The following is a 17,709-nucleotide window of genomic DNA, read 5'->3' as shown; positions in this document are numbered from 1 at the left end:
ATCCTCATCATAGCAACTGGAGGCTGAGCTCTATCAGCGCCCCCCCTTTCATGTCTAAAGAAAAGATTCTGTACTGCCTGGACTATCATAGCAGCTGGAGTACCTTCAAGTCAGCAGCACAGGTATAGGTACCCACATGGCCCTACAGTATGACAACATTTTTATGGCTTCCCTCCTCCCCCTCATTTTATCTCACTAAAAAGTCAGTGTTTCCTATTCCTGCATTCTTTATTACTTCATCACACAAATGGGGGGACACTGCCACGGTAGCCCAGGAGGGTTGGGGGAGAAGGGAAGCAACGGGTGGGGTTGTTGCAGGGGTACCCCCTAGAATGGCATGCAGCTCATCATTTCTGCGGGATCTCTGGGGCTCTGACACAGAGCAGCTGTGCTCTCTGGTTCTCGAATACACTTGCCCCATATTCTAGGCATGACTGACTCTATTTTTAGACAAAACACAAAGAAGGGAATGACCCGGGGAGTCATTCTCATTTTTGTCCATGCACCCCTGGCCGACCTCAGCGAGGCTAGCCAGGAGCACCCATGACAGCAGCAGATGGTACAGAACAACTCATAACCGTCATCTCATCACCAATTTACAATGGCATGGCAGATGGTGCAATAGGGATGGTAACCGTCTGCTATCTTGCAAAGGCAAATGAATGCTGTTGTGTAGCACTGCAGTATTGCGTATGTCAGCAGCATCCAGTACATATACGGTGACAGTGACAAAAGGCAAAACAGGCTCCATGGTTGCCATGCTATGGAGTCTGCCAGGGCAATCCAGGGAAAAAGGGTGCAAAATGATTGTCTGCCGTTGCTTTCACAGAGGAAGGATTGAGTGACGACATTTACCCAGAATCACCCGGGACACTGTTTTTGCACTGGGATCTCAACCCAGAATTCCAATGGGCGGGGGAGACTGCGGGAACTATGGGATAGCTACAGGATAGCTACCCACAGTGCAACGCTCCGGAAATCGAAGCTAGCCTCGGTACATGGACACACATCGCCGAATTAATGTGCTTAGTGTGGCCGCGTGCACTCAACTTTATACAATCTGTTTTACAAAACCGGTTTATGTAAAATCGGAATAATCCTGTAGAGTAGACATACCCTTAGAGACTAACTCTAACTGTCATCATCATGAATAGGCTGGAATATGAACGAGAGGCTACTAGGCAGCTCTCTAACATCACATTCTACAGGTCATTATCCTCTGATCCCACTGAGTGTTACCAAAAACTACACCATCTGCTAAAAAAACTCCCTGAAAAAGCACAGGAACAAATCTGCACAAACACAGCCCTAGAACCCTGACCAGGGGTATTCTATCTGCTACCCAAAATCCAGAAACCTGAAAATCCTGGATGCCACACCATCTCAGGCATTGGCACCCTGACAACAGGATTGTCTGGCTATGTAGACTCTCTCCTCAGGCCGTACGCTATCAGCACTCCCAGTAGAGGTGAAAGTAACTTAAAGGACTTACTGGTACACCGGAGTCCTGAGTGGGGGCATAGCCTCAACCGGAGGAGGCGTGACCGTTCAATATTAAAAGGCCCTGGGGCTCCGGCTGTGGCTCAGGGGCGAATTAAAGGGCCCGGGGCTCTGACCGCTGCTAAGCTCTGGGCCCTTTAAATCAGCCCGGGAGCCCTGATGCCCCTATCCTGGGGAGGCAGGGCTTCCATGGTGATTTAAAGGGCCCTGGGCTCCAGCTGCTGAGGGGAACCCCGGGCCCTTTAAAGTGCTGCCCGAGCCCCGTTGCTGGAGCTCCCGCGGTGATTTAAAGGCCCCCTGGAGCCCTGGGCCCTTTAAATCATCGCCGGGGAAGCTGGTCCAGTCCAACATGGCATACCAGCTCTTGCTGGTATGCCATACCAGACTGTACTGGCTTACTTTCACCTCTGACTCCCAGCTATCTTCAAGACACCACTGACTTCCTGAGGAAACTACAATCCATTGGTGATCTTCCAGAAAACACGATCCTGGCCATTATGAATGTAGAAGCCCTCTACATCAACATTCCACACAAAGATGGACTACAAGCTGTCAGGAACAGTATCCCTGATAAGTGTCACGGCAAACCTGGTGGCTGAACTTTGTGACATTGTCCTCACCCACAACTATTTCATATTTCGAGACAACGTATACTTTCAAGTCAGCAGCACTGCTATGTTTACCCTCATGGCCCCACAGTATGCCAATATTTTTATGGCTGACTTAGAACAATGCTTCCTCAGCTCTTGTCCCCTAACGCCCCTATCTACTTGTACTACATTGATGACATATTTATCATTGGGACCCATGAAAAAGAAGCCCTTGATGAATTCCACCACAATTTCAACAATTGCCATCCCACCATCAACCTCAGCCTGGATCAGTCAACACAAGAGATCCACTTCCTGGACACTACAGCGCTAATAAGTGATGGCCACATAAACACCACCCTATACCAGAAACCTACTGACCGCTATATTTACCTACATGCCTCCAGCTTTCATCTAGACCACATCACACGATCCATTGTCTACAACCAAGCTCCAAGATACAACATTTGCTCCAATCCCTCAGACAGAGAAAAACGCCTAGAAGATCTCTACCAAGCATTCTTAAAACTACAATACCCACCTGCTGGAGTGAAGAAACAGATTGACAGAGCCAGAAGAATACCCAGAAGTCACCTACTACAGGACAGGCCCAACAAAGAAAGTAACAGAATGCCACTAGCCATCACCTTCAGCCCCCAACTAAAACCTCTTTAGCACATCATCAAAGATCTACAACCTATCCTGAAGGATGATCCCTCACTGTCACAGATCTTGGGAGACAGGCCAGACCTCGCTAACAGACAGCACCCCCAACCTGAAGCAAATACTCATCAGCAGCCACACACCACACAATAAAACAAAAGAAAAACATTAACCCAGGAACTTATCCTTGCAACACATCCCGTTGCCAACTCTGTCCACATATCTATTCAAGGGACACCATCATAAGACCTAATCACATCAGCCATGCCATCAGGGGCTCGTTCACCTGCACATCTACGATGTGATATATATCACCATGTGCCAGCGATACCCCTCTGCCACGTACATTGGTCAAACTGGATGGTCTCTACGCAAAACAGTAAATGGACACAAATAAGATGTCAAGAATTATAACAGTTGGAGAACACTTCAATCTCCCTGGACACTCAATTACAGATCTAAAAGTCACAATTCTTCAACAACAAAAACTTCAAAAACAGACTCCAATGAGAAACTGCAGAACTGGAAGGAATTTGCAAACTGGACACCATTAAATTAGGTTTGAATTAAGATGGGAGTGGATGGGTCATTACACAAACTAAAAACTATTTCCCCATGCTAATTTCCCCCCTACTGTTACTCACACCTTTTAGTTAACTGTTTGAAATGGGCCATCCTGATTATCACTACAAAAGTTTTTTTTTCTCCTGCTGATAATAGCCCACCTTAATTGATTAGTCTTGTTAGAGTTGGTATGGCAACCCCCGCCTTTTCATGTTCTCTGTGTGTATATATATATCTTCCTACCGTATTTTCTACTCCATGCATCTGATGAAGGGGGTTTTAGCCCATGAAATAAATAAATTTAGCCCATGCCCAAATAAATTTGTTAGTCTCTAAGGTGCCACAAATAATATTTTAAAAACTGATAAGCAGGAGGAAAAAATCATTCTCCTGCTAAAGGCAGTTCCTAGAAATTTTCATGTTCTCTGGTTTATTAGCATGATTTGTAGGAGATACTATTCTTCTAAATTAAAAATACGGAGAATCATACTAGAACACCACTAAAGGGAAACTAATATAATAGCAATTTAAATGCTTTGTTCCCAAAGGATGAGTGGGTTCGTGCTTCAAAATATTTTCCATAAATTAAATCCCGTGGCTCCCATCTGTGCCCTAATGCATTCCTTGGTTGCAGATTAGGTTCAAGGCTCAGTACTTTCAGAAAGAAAAAGTTATGTTTGTTTCTCTGCTTTATTGTTCTGTGTTCTTTAAAATGAAAGAATCATAGAATATCAGGGTTGGAAGGAACCTCAGGAGATCATCTAGTCCAAATCCCACTCAAAGCAGGACCAACCCCCAGACAGATTTTTGCCCCCAGATCCCTAAATAGCCCTCTCAAGGACTGAGGTCTCAACCCTGGGTTTAGAAGGCTAATGTTCAAACCACTGAGCTATCCCTTGCCCCAAAGAGGGGACTTGTCAGGCCTGTGGGATTACCATATATTCCACGATTTTATACCGCCATTAAACAATGATCATTTGGAAATATTGTTGACTTCTGTTTAATTGGTGCCCTTCAGACTAATTACATATCTTACCTCTCACAATTAATTGGCTTTGGCGCTCCACAGCTGCAGCGTCATTTCTAGCTATACAGGTATAATTCCCATTGTGCACCAGTGAAAGATTAAAAATCCTTAAGGAGCTGGTGAAATCAATGTTGTCAATGGTTACTCCAAGACTGGCTGGGATTGGCCTGCCATCCTTCTGCCAGGTGATTGTGATTGGCAAATCCCCTGAGACCACAACACATGGAACGAAGACTCGCTGTCCAATGGAGAACCTTGGAAACTCAAAAGGCTGGATGAAAGGTGGAACTGAAATGAAAAATTAAAAGAAAAAATTTATTGCAAATACAGTATAATTATGGAAAACACTGATAATTGTTGAAAAGAAAACTATCTTCAACCTGCCAGCTGGTATCTCGCATATGTAATAGTAATACAAAATAATAACTACATAGCAGTTTTTATCCAAGGATCTCAATATGATTTGCATTAATTAAATAAGCTTTACAGCACCTCTATGACGTAGGCATTATTTTCCCCATCTAACAGATGGATAAACTGAGGCGACAAGACCTTCAGAGATACTGATCACCTACAATTCCAACTGAAGTCAATGGCACCTATGAATGCTCAGCACTGCTTAAAATCAGACCATTACATCCTGATCCAGCAAGTTGTGTTTCCTGAAACATTCTCAGTAAGGCCTCCCAGAAAACAAAAATTCCATTTTGCAAAAAATCTTGAGGTTTCAGCATTTGGTGGTGTTATGCATTGGGACAAAAATTGAGATCTTTTAATTTTTTGTGTGAAAAATTAGAGCAAGAGAGAAACCCACCCCAGAACAGCCAAGGGTTAGAGCACCCCCTTGGGAGGTGGGGGAGACCCATGTTCAAGTTCCTGCTCTCCTTAAGAGCAGGGACTTAAACTTGCAGGGTCTGACATCCCCGATGAGTGCCCAAGCCACTGGACTACTAGCTATTCTATGGTGTTTGGGTGTCTCTCCCTCTGTCTCAGTTCTATCCCTGACTTGAGAAACCTTCCCCACTAAAGTTTTATCAAAACTGATACCTTTCTTTGAAAAGTTTTGGTTCTGATGAAAAAGTGTTTTGTTGAAAAATTCCTCCTCAGACCTAGTTCTGAGCACCGTAGACTCTCATGGAAATCAAAGGAAATCAACAGTGCTAAGTATGCTCTGGGAAGATTCAGCACCTTGCAGAATCAGGTCTTATGAGATCCTGAAGAGGTATTTAGGCACCTACTGCCAATTGATTTCAATGAGAGTTAGGTGCCTAAATACCTTTGAGGATTTAGTCCTTAGTGACTTTCTGACATCACAGAATACATCTGGAATAGAATTTTGTGTTCTAACCATTAGACAACTCTGCAAACAGTTACTCACAACCATGTAATTATCCCTACTGTCTTCAAATGGGACTACTCAAATGCTTAAAGTTAAGCATATGCATAGGTATTTGCAAGATCAGAACCTCAGGGTGAAATTAATTTCTATGCACAAGAGCAGCAAAAGGTCTGTGCACCACTTCAGTCCCATGCAAGCCCTATTAAGAGGCCTAGTTCAACACATCATGTATTTATTAAGAAGGCTTAACTGGAATTAAACATTGTGCATGGGTCTTGCATCTGAGGGAAAAAATGAAGCACTTTGGGTTTAATATGTCAAAGACTATGATTTGTGTCTACCAATTAATCAGAGAAATAATAAATATGTGAAGTGCTGACATTAACTTCACCCATTTGTATAAGGTCTTATAATAGAATCATGGGACAGATGTCAGGAGACCAAAGAAAAAATAATTTGAATTTGGAAGCCCTGCTGTTGTTGATAGCAGAAATATTCTTGCAGGTAGCAGTGACAGTCCATACTGATCCAGTATCAGAGGGTAGCCGTGTTAGTCTGGATCTGTAAAAGCAGCAAAGAATCCTGTGGCACCTTATAGACTAACAGACGTTTTAGAGCATGAGCTTTCGTGGGTGAATACCCACTTCCTCAGATGCATGTAATGGAAATATCCAGGGGCAGGTATATATATGTGTGCTAGCAAGCAAGCTAGAGATAACGAGGTCAGTTCAATCAGAGGGGATGAGGCCCTGTTCTAGCAGTTGAGGTGTGAAAACTCATCCCCTCTGATTGAACTGACCTCGTTATCTCTAGCTTGCTTGCTAGCACACATATATATACCTGCCCCTGGATATTTCCATTACATGCATCTGAGGAAGTGGGTATTCACCCACGAAAGCTCATGCTCTAAAACGTCTGTTAGTCTATAAGGTGCCACAGGATTCTTTGCTGCTCATACTGATCCAGTAAATTATAGTCAGATGTTGGCCATTGGAACAGTCCCAATTCCCATTCACGTTGATGACAAAAAAGGCTATATGCTAGAGTGTGGGTTAGGGTTCTTTGAATTGTTCTTTCTTCAACTTGTATTTTTGAGGTTGACATTTCCATAGTCGTGAAAATGGAGACAAAGAGGAACAAAGTACTGGCTTTCCCCCTTCCCCATTCAAAGAAGTCAAACCAGAGGACCCTGAAAGTAATATAGCTTGAAGTAAAGATGCTAATTTAGGAGTACAGGCTCACATGCATGCAGAAAGTCACCTGACATTACTTGTCATGGCTTCCGAATCTAGCAAATATTTGATAGAGATTGCATTAAAGCCTGAAAGTATTAGATACACTGTACTAGACATCAGCAAAGCAGTTCATACTGAACAGGGAATGTGTTTATGTAACATCTGAACTAATTTACACACATCTATACTTCCAGTTTCTTGCTGGGATCAGAAGCAGGCATATAGTCTGGGGCAATTTTTGGCTTTAGTACATGTGGAAAGTTCCAGAAACTTGCAAGAAAGACTTGTGTCATGAAATTCCCACCCTCATTTTGGTGATTCTGAAGGATCAAATTAACATTCAAATTTTTGAGCAACTTTTTGCAAGGTATTGAATTTAGCCTCTCCACCCCTTAACCTCTTGCATTATAATATGCAGGTTGACTTCACCACTATGTAGCAGTTTTCAGATGGAATTCAGAAAGTAGTTGTGAGATTTGAAGACCAGCACATTGTCTCTCCAAACAGGTTATTAGAGCCTAGATGAGACAGACCATTGCTTACTCCTGTTGTATAAACTTTAACATGCACGTAACCTATAGCGGTTTGGTGTCCTGGCAGGGAATATTTTTTAAAACCAATATGTTATTAGTATCATTGCTTTGACCAATGTCAATATTTCAGGGACAACTCCTACTTGTTGCTAACAGCTAATCTGATATTATATTTGTATGCTTGAGTTGCTCAAGACAGCTTCAATGAGCTAACCTGAGCAGGTACGTCCTCGGAAAACAAATATACTTCACATCTCAAGAACCCAATGACACACAACAAAAAATCATTATGCCATATATGTCCCGATATTTCTAAAATAAAGTGGCTATAAGAGAGAGATTTCTGATTGAATAAATACAATTTGTACAAAGGTTGCATCCATCCCCAACTAAAGAAACAATTTCATTTCTTTCAAAAAATACAAGGCCCACCTTACCACTGTATTACTCCCGTTTTATGCTGGTATAACTGCAGTTACACTGGTGTGTAACACAGGGCCATATAGTACTGTTAGACATACAGACAAGTATACTATAACAAATACTTCAAAAATTGTGTTGCTAAAATGTACTCCTATAACAAACATTCTTTCCTGTTTGGCAAAAGCCTGGACTTCAGCAAACAGGTCTCCAGAGCCTGTGGGCTTTTTCCCATATGCTCAGTGGATTGTTTTTCCACTCCCACGGTAAGAAAGAAAGCATTGGGTAGGACAAGGAAAGACCCAGTGAAGAGTATGCCTGGGGTAAAACAGTGCAAATTTCAGCTCTTGTAATGTTTTAGGAATGCTGAAGCTAAGAGCACTTATTTTATTTAAGAAGAGGATCGCTGGTGAGGCTCCCTAGTGCAGAAAGGTTCAAATTATGTCTCCTTGCCCCAGCAAGTGCGCCTGTGAGAGATTTATTTGATTACCTTCAGTTTTCACCACTGCCTTCCATTAGGAGAGAAGCCGCTTTAATTTCTTGGCCAAAGGTCCATAGCAACCTTGTTGGAGAAAATTGCTGAGGGGATTCATTGAAACAGCACATCCTCCAACTAATCTGTCTTTGCAATCTTCCCTGTGAGCATTACCACCCTCACCCCCTGCAGTCCCCCACAGTGAAATTGAGGTTGTTGTCACTTTATGTCACTGTTCCTTAGTGGATTTTTCTGCAGCATGCGAACAGAAACACCTACATCAATGGCTTCTGACATACCCTTTCACAGGGTACAGAGTGAGCTCCCCTTCCCAGACTGATCTAGATCCCTTGGCTGATACAAATAATAGCCTGACCCTCATCAACTTGTTCTGCCCCTTTGGGACGCTTACTCACCTCCATTTGCACTGGATTCACTTAGTTTTTATGCATTGAGAGTGCAAGGATCAGGACAGTGTCTGGGCTTTGTGCAGACACCCAGGACTAGCCACAGTCGAGCTCTTTGTAAATTTCCTTAACAATATCTGGTTTCTCCTAAACAGTTTCATCAGTTGTGTGTAACTAGGTGCAGAATCCAACTTAGTCACTTGAGCATTAGACTTTCAATTGTCTGCCCCTTACTGCAGCATATTGAACCTTATCAGCAGGGATTATCATTCATCAAAATATTTATTCCAAGCTGAAAAGGGTGACCAAATAAACAGACTAGACATCTGCTAACATTACATCTGCTAATGACATTTATTGATCTGAGCTACTGTCTCCGTATGTCCTGGGTTCATTGCTAAGTGTTAATCTAGCCTGTCCTGGAAAAGGAGAAACAATATTCTAAAAGCCTTTGCTAAGCAGCTGCATAAAAAAGGGGATGGGGGCTGATCTGTGTGATTCTATTGCTGTACAAAGACACTCATTTATCAGGGTACTGTATTATAGCATATTCTTTACTTCTATGCCAATGACATATATATAAAGTACCCCTCTCCCCCAGAATACCCAACCCTACATTAAAAATATTGCAAAAATCAAGCACTCAGAAATTAGGAAATGCAAGTTGGTTTACATAGATTCTAAGGCCAGAAGGGGCCATTATGAATGCCTAGTTTAACCTCCCACATAACACAAGTTACAGTTTTTCACCCAGTCATTCCTTCGTTGAACTGTGGTTGAGCTGGACTATATACTTTAAAGAGACATCAATCTTAATTTGAAGATCTCAGTTGATACAGAATCCAACATGTTCCTTAGTAAATTGTCCGATGGGTAATTACCTTCACTGTTAAACATTTGTACCTTAGCTCTAGCCTGAATGTATCTAATATCAGCTTCCAACCATTGAGTCTTACTATGCCTTTGTCTGCACAGGGAACTAACTTTTTCCACAGTTTGGGCCTTAGCTACACTAGAGATTGCCTCTCTCCTCATGTTATATGTGAGAAGTTGAGATCTACTAAAGGTCTTGAGCTAAGAGCCACCGATGTAAGTGAGAGGGGACTACTGGCAGGATGATTTTAAAGAAGGACCACTGACTCTCAAATTGACTCCTGCAACTACTTTGACAGACATACTGGTTTCACACCAACTCCCCTGCTATCATAATTCCAGAATTACACCCAGGCAGTTGGTTTTACATCCACTTTTCCATTATCATAATCCTGATTTTATAATCTTACATATATGTGTGTACACATATATAATATTCATATGTAGGCACACAACATACTATATATATCATACATATATACCAGCCATAACCCTCAAATAAATGAGTAGGAGTCAGTTATTAGAGAAGAAACACCCTGATATAATTCCTCTATCAGGTCTGCAGGAGGTAAGGTGGTGTAACTTCAGTGGGAGGTAGTGGGAAGGTCTCTAAATTACAGAGATAAATAAGCTTTATGAAATCAGTGACATCACTTTTGAACATTGCATTTTTTTAAAACTGTGCTGCATCGTCCTCTCTCTCTCTGACTTCTTTTTCAATTAATTTCAGTAAGGGAAATGAAAAATTCCCTCAAACAAGGGAAATTCAAATGCAAAGAACTTAAACCAAAACAAACGAAAACTCTGCATTAACATGGCCTTAAGGGTAGAGGTGGATGACATTTTTCAGACAGTGATGGCTGTGCTTCCCTTAATGCTGTCGGCTCACTGGTTAGCGCACTCACCTGGGATATAGAAAACCCAGGTTTAAGACCCTGTATCTCATATCCAAGATGAGTAACTTAGTCACTGGATTGTTGGCTGTGCGGAAGTAGCACTCTCTCTCTCTCTCTTTCACAAGAAATTCCAAACTGGACTTGAGTAAAGTTTAATCAAAACGGCTATGTTTCTGTGCCCAGTTTGATGAATTAGCATTTTTTGACAAAAAACGATTTTGTCAATAAATTCCCAACCAGCTCTACTATTCCTGTAGACATAAATACAATACATTTCATAAAGATTTATCAAACCAAAATTAATATGTCATACTTTTCTATTTGCATTAAAGAACAGTACACAAAATATTTTGTTACATACTTGTACATCACTAATTTTCCATCACAAATACAGTCATAGCAATGCAACAGCTTCCACATCTATTTTTCAGTGGTGCCATTGTTTGCATTTTTGGAAGCAAAATAATCACAAGTACATAGCAGGACAGATATATTGTCTACTGCAGGACTCAGGATACATGTCACATTTGTGTTTTTTTATTAATGGAATTCAGCAACCTCTACACTGTGTTAATGCACATAAAACAATTTTAAAATGTTGAGATGTGAATTTGGAAGGTTGCCACAGAAGGTATTTCATATGAACTTAGCAATAAGAGCAGCAGGTTGCCAATTAATATAGAGGTACTCCAAAATATTAAAAAAAAGAAACAGTACCAGGAAGGGGAATCAGAGCTGATTTGCACCTGGCACATGCAATGGACATATCCACCAACTTTCACCTGATAAGACAGCACAAACTGTTTCCTTGCTTTGTTGAAAAGTATTAGACTATAGTGAAGTTGCAAAGCGTATCAGCAAAGAGAGGACACAGTGCAGGGCTGTCTCATCATATAGTGTTTTCTCAAGTCTATACAAGGTTAAAATATCATTTCACACAAACTGTGTATTTAAGCTGCTCAGGCCTCAATGCCTTGTCTCAGCTCACTTACAGCAGAGGCTAGGAAGGATATCAAAGCTAAAAATGTTTCTCACCCCAAACCTTGCAACACTAGTCTCACTAGTGCAGAAATGGAGTAAGGCCTTCCTTATGTACATGCATGCAACAAAGCTCATATTTACTGTCAGATATATACTAATGATTGAACCAAGCATGAAAGAACTAGCAGATTGTTTGATGAAAGTATAAAGAGATCCATAGGACCCTTGCAAGATTCTAGTTTTCTCCTTTCATGCCTTATAGTTTTCATTTTCTAAAGCAACCTCCCATGCTCCGATCTGCAATGCAAATCAATGGGCACCATTTTATTTATTAATTAGAGAAAAACAGACATTTCCCAAGAAAGGCAAAGAGGAGCTATTAAGACAGTTGTAACATAAAATACCTTAGAAATAGCCCATAATTGGCCTTCCCGTTACCAGAGAAGAAACCCTCTAATATAATTCTTTTATAAGGTTTACAAAAAGTAAGGTTATGCAACTTCCTCTAAACCATAGACATAAATAAACTCTATGGAATCAGTGATAATACATTTTAACACTGCATTTGTTTAATGATGCTGTAACCTTCACTCTCTTGGGTTTCTTTTTCAATTTGTTTCAGTAAGAGAAACGTGAATGAGAGCAGGCTGTTCAGCTGGGAAGCATCTCCTATGAGACTGACCCAAAAAATCACCACTTAGTTCTGATGGGTTTTACTATAGCTTGAATATATAATAATAATTTTGATCTCACCATTTGAAGGGTTAATTTTTCAACAATATGTTTAAAAAATATATAATTTTATATATATACACACACATACACACACCCTGTATTCAATTACTTTAACTGTCTGGGCTGTAATTGTCCATGCTGGGTGTCTGCCATGGGCTGACATTTTTTTGAAAATTTCAGCCACAACCGTTTGGCTGTTTCCAAAACAAGGTTGGAGGAAAATACATTGTTATGCTCATGTAAACCATTCTAATAATCTTTCCTTCAAGAAGCTCTCGTACTCCCATGCTTTAGGGCAGGGACTTCAAATTTGTTAGGGAGGTGGCTTTTGTGCCAGGGACGTGTCCTTCACTATCCCTGAAAAAAAGCCATCTGCAGCTGGCCAAGTTATGACTTTCTGAAAAATCACAGTTCACACATGCTCAATAGAGACTTGCTAGAACGTCACAGCTAAAAACTCCAGAAATTCTACCTGCACTCAGCATGCTCCAGCTTGGCTTCCAGTGGCGTGGAGAGGGAGCAGAACTTTCCCGCAATTGCTGTGGACAGCTGTGAGTGGATTGGGGACAGGCATCAGAAATGACAGCAGGGAGCCTGTCTCTCTTGTGCTCTCAGTGTTCCCTTGTCACAGTTCTCGGGCTGATGATGGGTGCTTCCTACTGGATGGGCACTGAAAAGTCCTCAGGGTGCCTCCCTCTGCCTAAAGAGGAGTCCCTAGGATTTCTGGGGATGGAGTTCTTGGCTCCCACTCGCCTAGTCCATTTTGTCTGTTCTCAGCTTATTTAATCCCAAAAGGAGTAGAGAGTAGCAGCACCAAGCAACTAATCAGCTTGCCTTGGGGCTTGCTGGACCTATCTTACCTGGCTGGTATAACTGGGTCACTGTCTCCTTGTAAGCACCTGGGGCAGGGGATGGTAAATGGACTTCCCAAGGAAAGTTCCCATGAAGGTTTCCAGGAGTCTCCTCTGGGAAGTGTAGAGTTGCCATATGCTCTTTCCCACAGTTGCCCAGCAGCTACTGGGAACTTCCTGTTTTTAAGTCTTTATTCCACCCTTGACTTGATTGACAGAGCCAGAGAGATGGGGCTAGCCTTGCCCACAGCAACTCTTTAAACTCTTCATAACCAGTGCCGGGTTTATACACCCTGTCACAATCCATTTTGGGTTCAGCCAATATGGAGGAGCAAGCTGCCAAATTCAAATGCAGAGGGAACAAGAGCTGTACCCAGGGGGTGAGGGAAAACTGAAAATGGTTGGACAAGGAGACTGGGATGGGGAGCTCAGAGAGGGAGACTGGGACTGAAAAGCCTGTGGAGCAGAGACTGGGACTGACAAGGTGAAGAGAATGGAACTGGAAGGAGGACACAGGTGAGGAAGCGATAGGACTGAAACAAGGACAGGTTGGACAGGACAGAGCAGAATGGGTCAAGTTTGGGAGGAATGAGCAGAAGAGTCTGTGCAAACAGGAGAACCACCCTTTAGTTCAAGAGACAGTGGATCTGTGCAGTGGATCTAAAAGTTACAACCCTGTTGATCACCTATGATCAATATGATGCCATAGGATAGAATTTTTATGTTTGCAATTTGCTTTATTAAAAAGCCAGGAACTTACCCACAAACAGCTATATTGAAGAAATATTATTAAGGTGGCAAAGGCAAGCACTCACAAGTTAGGAAATGCCAAAATTGAGGTTGGCTGTGCAAATGAAATGGATGGAATGTAAGGACCTGTGATATACAGAGGGTCAGACTAGATGATCTAATGGTCCCTTCAGGCCTTAAAGTCTATGAAACTATTTCAAGATATTTGAATTCATGTATAGAAGCTGTTCCACATTTTGTATTTTTCAGTATCAGACATAACAATGTCAGTCTGAATTATAGAGGAAAAGATAGTACACTAAAATTATAATAGTTTACATTATATTTTCAAGCAATAGGAAAATACTGACTGTTGTTAACTGCTAATGCTCCAAGGAACTATATATAATATGCAGGATAAAAATCTGTATGTAGTTATTAACTATTGCTACAAAAAATGTGTAGATGTCCAGAATAATTTACGGCAGTGCTGGACTATAGCTAAAATATATAACAACTAAATTAAAATTTGTTCAGATTTGACGAGACAGAATAAAGCCCATTTTTGGAATCTTGTATTTAATGTAAAAATAATTTGTTAGGATATGGATATAGCTAGTTTATTTTTTTTAATATCTCACTCTTGTCAAGATAAATTAAAAGCCTCTGAATCGTTTGAGACTTTCAGAGAGAGGCAGAGTCAAGTTTGAAATCTGTTATCCACTGGAAGTCAAAATGCCACCCACCCACCTTAATGGATGGGGGAACTTAATGGGGCTGGTGGTGAAGGAAGGGAGCTCCAGCAGCGAGGGTGGGAGACACATTGAGAGACACTAGTTACCTCCTCTCCCCGTTGGAGTATCTGGCACCCATTGGCCAGCTGGGGGGGGAAGGACAATGTTTGGCTCACATCCCCCAACTCCAGGAATTTAACCTGAAGCCTGGGCAATGTGGGGCCTCTTTCATCTCCATTCCAGCAGCCCCAAAGTCCTATCTACCCAGAGCAAAGAATGGGAATCCAGTCTGGCAGATGCTTTAGGTCTAGCTTTTCACACGTTGAGGGTCAGGAAGGAATTTTTTCTTCCATATGACCCGTTGGCAGAGGCCTGGAGAGATTTTTTGCCTTCCTCACAGCACCTAGGAGCCACAGTAGGTTAAGCAGGAATGTACTTGCTAACTGAGATACCTGGTTGAGTTATTAATTCATCAAACTTGTGGCCGGTTTCCAGTGCCATTAAAAAGATAAAGTGAATGGTTCCCAGAGGTAAAAGACATGGGATTTTGCTGATTGGTCTTGGGCTAATGGGATAGGGTAAGACCTGGTGGCACTCAGGGGCCAAGGTCCCCACCTTCTGCCTCTATTCCCCTAATAGGGGCAGGGTTGTTAGGACTCAGAGCCTGCTGAGTCCTGGGGGGTTAGGCTGAGGAAATCCTACCCCAATTTACAGGTTATATAGAAGGAGTCCTGTAATTTCTGTAATGGAACCACTTAAATGCCTGGTACAGGAGACCACGAGTGATGGGTGGATGGCACCCCTCCCCTGTGTTAAAGTTTAATAAAAGTCATAGTCTTAAAATCCATCCATGTGTCTGAATCTAAGGCATCAAATCACTTTCAGAATGTTTGTGAAACATTGTGTTTTGGTCTAGATATCTGAATTGTATAGGTATGGCACCAAGGCTTTTCTTTACAAACATAGTCAGAGCACTCCCATCTACATCTGATTATATTAGCTGTCATAAGCACTTGAAGAATGATATAATTAAAAGATGGAATTCTCAACAAGGGGAACAGTAGAGACCATATCAGCACAATCACTAATTTAACATTCATTTTCACAGAGATGCACCAACGGCAGTTTTGCAAGACTATTACGGTGACGGACAGGATAGAGCATATGATAAAAAGTTGCAGTGTTAGCAGCTTTTTATAACAGATTGCATGGAACAGTGCCCCTTCTGGGCTAAAGAACATGATAGGTCATTCCCCGAAGAGTTCGCAGTACTGCTGCTTACAAGCTAATCCCTCCATCCCTTCAAGTAATAAGCAATTAACATAATTCTAGAATGAAAACAAGAGAAAAAGCGTAGAAATGTCCTTAGTATGTTATCTAAGGCCTGACACATATTAATCAAAGAAAAATACAACAATAGAAAAGCTTTTGAACAAAATCATAAGGGGAAAATGTACTTCAGTTCTTCCTGTAGGCTTATGTGAAATGAACTTGTCAGTCATCTTGGATGGGAGACTGTACCACATCGCAGTACAACCTAGTTTTGAACAATCAGGCATAATGAGCACTTTTGTGCTTTTTATCTTTAATGTCTTTGTGTATGGTCTGGATGCAATGCTTGGAAATTATCATCATCTACTTCTGAATGTTTATATATCAGTTTCCACATCCTTGTATGGGAACTTTTGTACTGATTTCAAACATCATGTTCCAAACTACAGGTCATGTAACATTAAAATGAACTTAGAGAAATGGCTCTCTCTTTAAAGCATCAACATCTCCCTGAAAAAACACAATTCCTATTTTTTTTTAAATCAAGCTTAATTAATTTAGCTCTTGAATCTGTTTACTGTTTACTGGAGAAAAAGGAGAAATAGCCACAATTCATAACTAACAAAACCTCATTGCATTTTCTAGCAGCTGAAAAATAACTAGGTTGCAAAACTGACTTTAGTCATCAAGAAGAGAAAATGACCAATAAAACTTCAATGGAGGTAACATTGCGTGACCAGTCATTCTCAGCCACTGAGTCATCTCATAAGAAAACAAAGGATTACATTCCATGCTCTTTAGTGTTCAGTTTTTAGAAGCACTCAAGTCCTCCTCATCATATAAGGCCAGATTCTCCCAGACTTACTCATGGTGAGCAGTACCTTACTATGCAAGTAGTCCCACTAAAGTCAACAGGACAAGGCACAATTCAATGAGAGCAAGTATGGTACAATATGATATCTGTAGATGACCATTGGCTATATATCATGCCTACAAAAAAAAAGCAAATTAACTGTCCTGTTGCTTATTTTCTAATCACCTGTACAATTTTACATGTGTGGATTCTTGTACTGATTAAAAACCATCTGGCCATTAGCTTAGCTTTATATTTCAATATAACCATTACCTTTTACAGTCACATGTACACTCTGGCTTGTAGACAGCTGGGGTTGAACCAGAACATTGCATGTATATTCCCCCTCATCCACTTCCTTCTGCACATCTGAGAGTTTCAGAGTTCCATTGTTTTCGAATGCTACTTGGCGATGGTTAAAAGGAAGCAGGTCAGAGTTCTTGTACCATTTAATGGAGTAATATGGATAGCCAATCACACGGCAATGTATATAGGTGTCCCGTCCTGCTATTGCTGTGATATTTTTCATTGGACGGATGCTTGCTGGCCCTGGAAAAGTTCAAAGAAACCCTTGAAAATAATTTAAGGGCATACTTGCTAGAGGAAATATTCATTTTTTTGCTGATGATATAAATGTTTACAACATCCATTAATGTAGCCTGCATAACATTTCTTCTTAACATTTGACAGTTTTTGCTTTTAGGAACCACTTAAGCAGTCTCCCAAATCTTTATGTGCTCTAGTTTCTCTCACCCTACAGCATACGTTCTAATTAGGGCTGTGGTATATGTTTGTATTATTGAATACTTGTCTGATAAAATCTTTGCGGCATTACAAATTAAAGGCTAGGGAATGATTTAATTAAATGTCAAATACTAAAATGTACGTTAAGCTAGAATCCTGTTACACATGAGAACATTGACAAAGTTAGCATTCATTCTGATGTATATAAAATATAATATCATGAGGATGGGCATTATGCCATGTAGAACTACAAGTTCAAGGTAACGTACTATGTGCATGAGTAATTAC

At 41.1% G+C, this 17,709-nt stretch overlaps 1 protein-coding gene across 6 annotated transcripts in view; it reads right to left on the bottom strand.

The window, feature by feature from the left end:
- Positions 1–17,709, bottom strand: part of DSCAM (DS cell adhesion molecule) — a 662,018-nt gene that overhangs the window by 238,012 nt on the left and 406,297 nt on the right. For 5 of the 6 annotated variants that reach the window (XM_030577471.1, XM_030577483.1, XM_030577488.1 and 2 more), the window contains exons 8-9: positions 16,951–17,226; positions 4,354–4,632 (exon numbers count right to left, since the gene is read on the bottom strand). In XM_030577471.1, the coding sequence (XP_030433331.1) occupies positions 4,354–4,632; positions 16,951–17,226 (555 nt within the window). Of the gene's footprint in view, positions 1–4,353; positions 4,633–16,950; positions 17,227–17,709 lie in introns of those variants that run through there. The other variant, XM_030577517.1, reaches the window with a different exon arrangement.

Source organism: Gopherus evgoodei, chromosome 1 (genome assembly GCF_007399415.2).
Source record: "Gopherus evgoodei ecotype Sinaloan lineage chromosome 1, rGopEvg1_v1.p, whole genome shotgun sequence".
NCBI classification, from domain to species: Eukaryota; Metazoa; Chordata; order Testudines; family Testudinidae; genus Gopherus; species Gopherus evgoodei.
The sequence above is the reverse complement of the archived record's forward strand: the minus strand, read 5'-3'. Positions and strand labels throughout refer to the sequence as shown.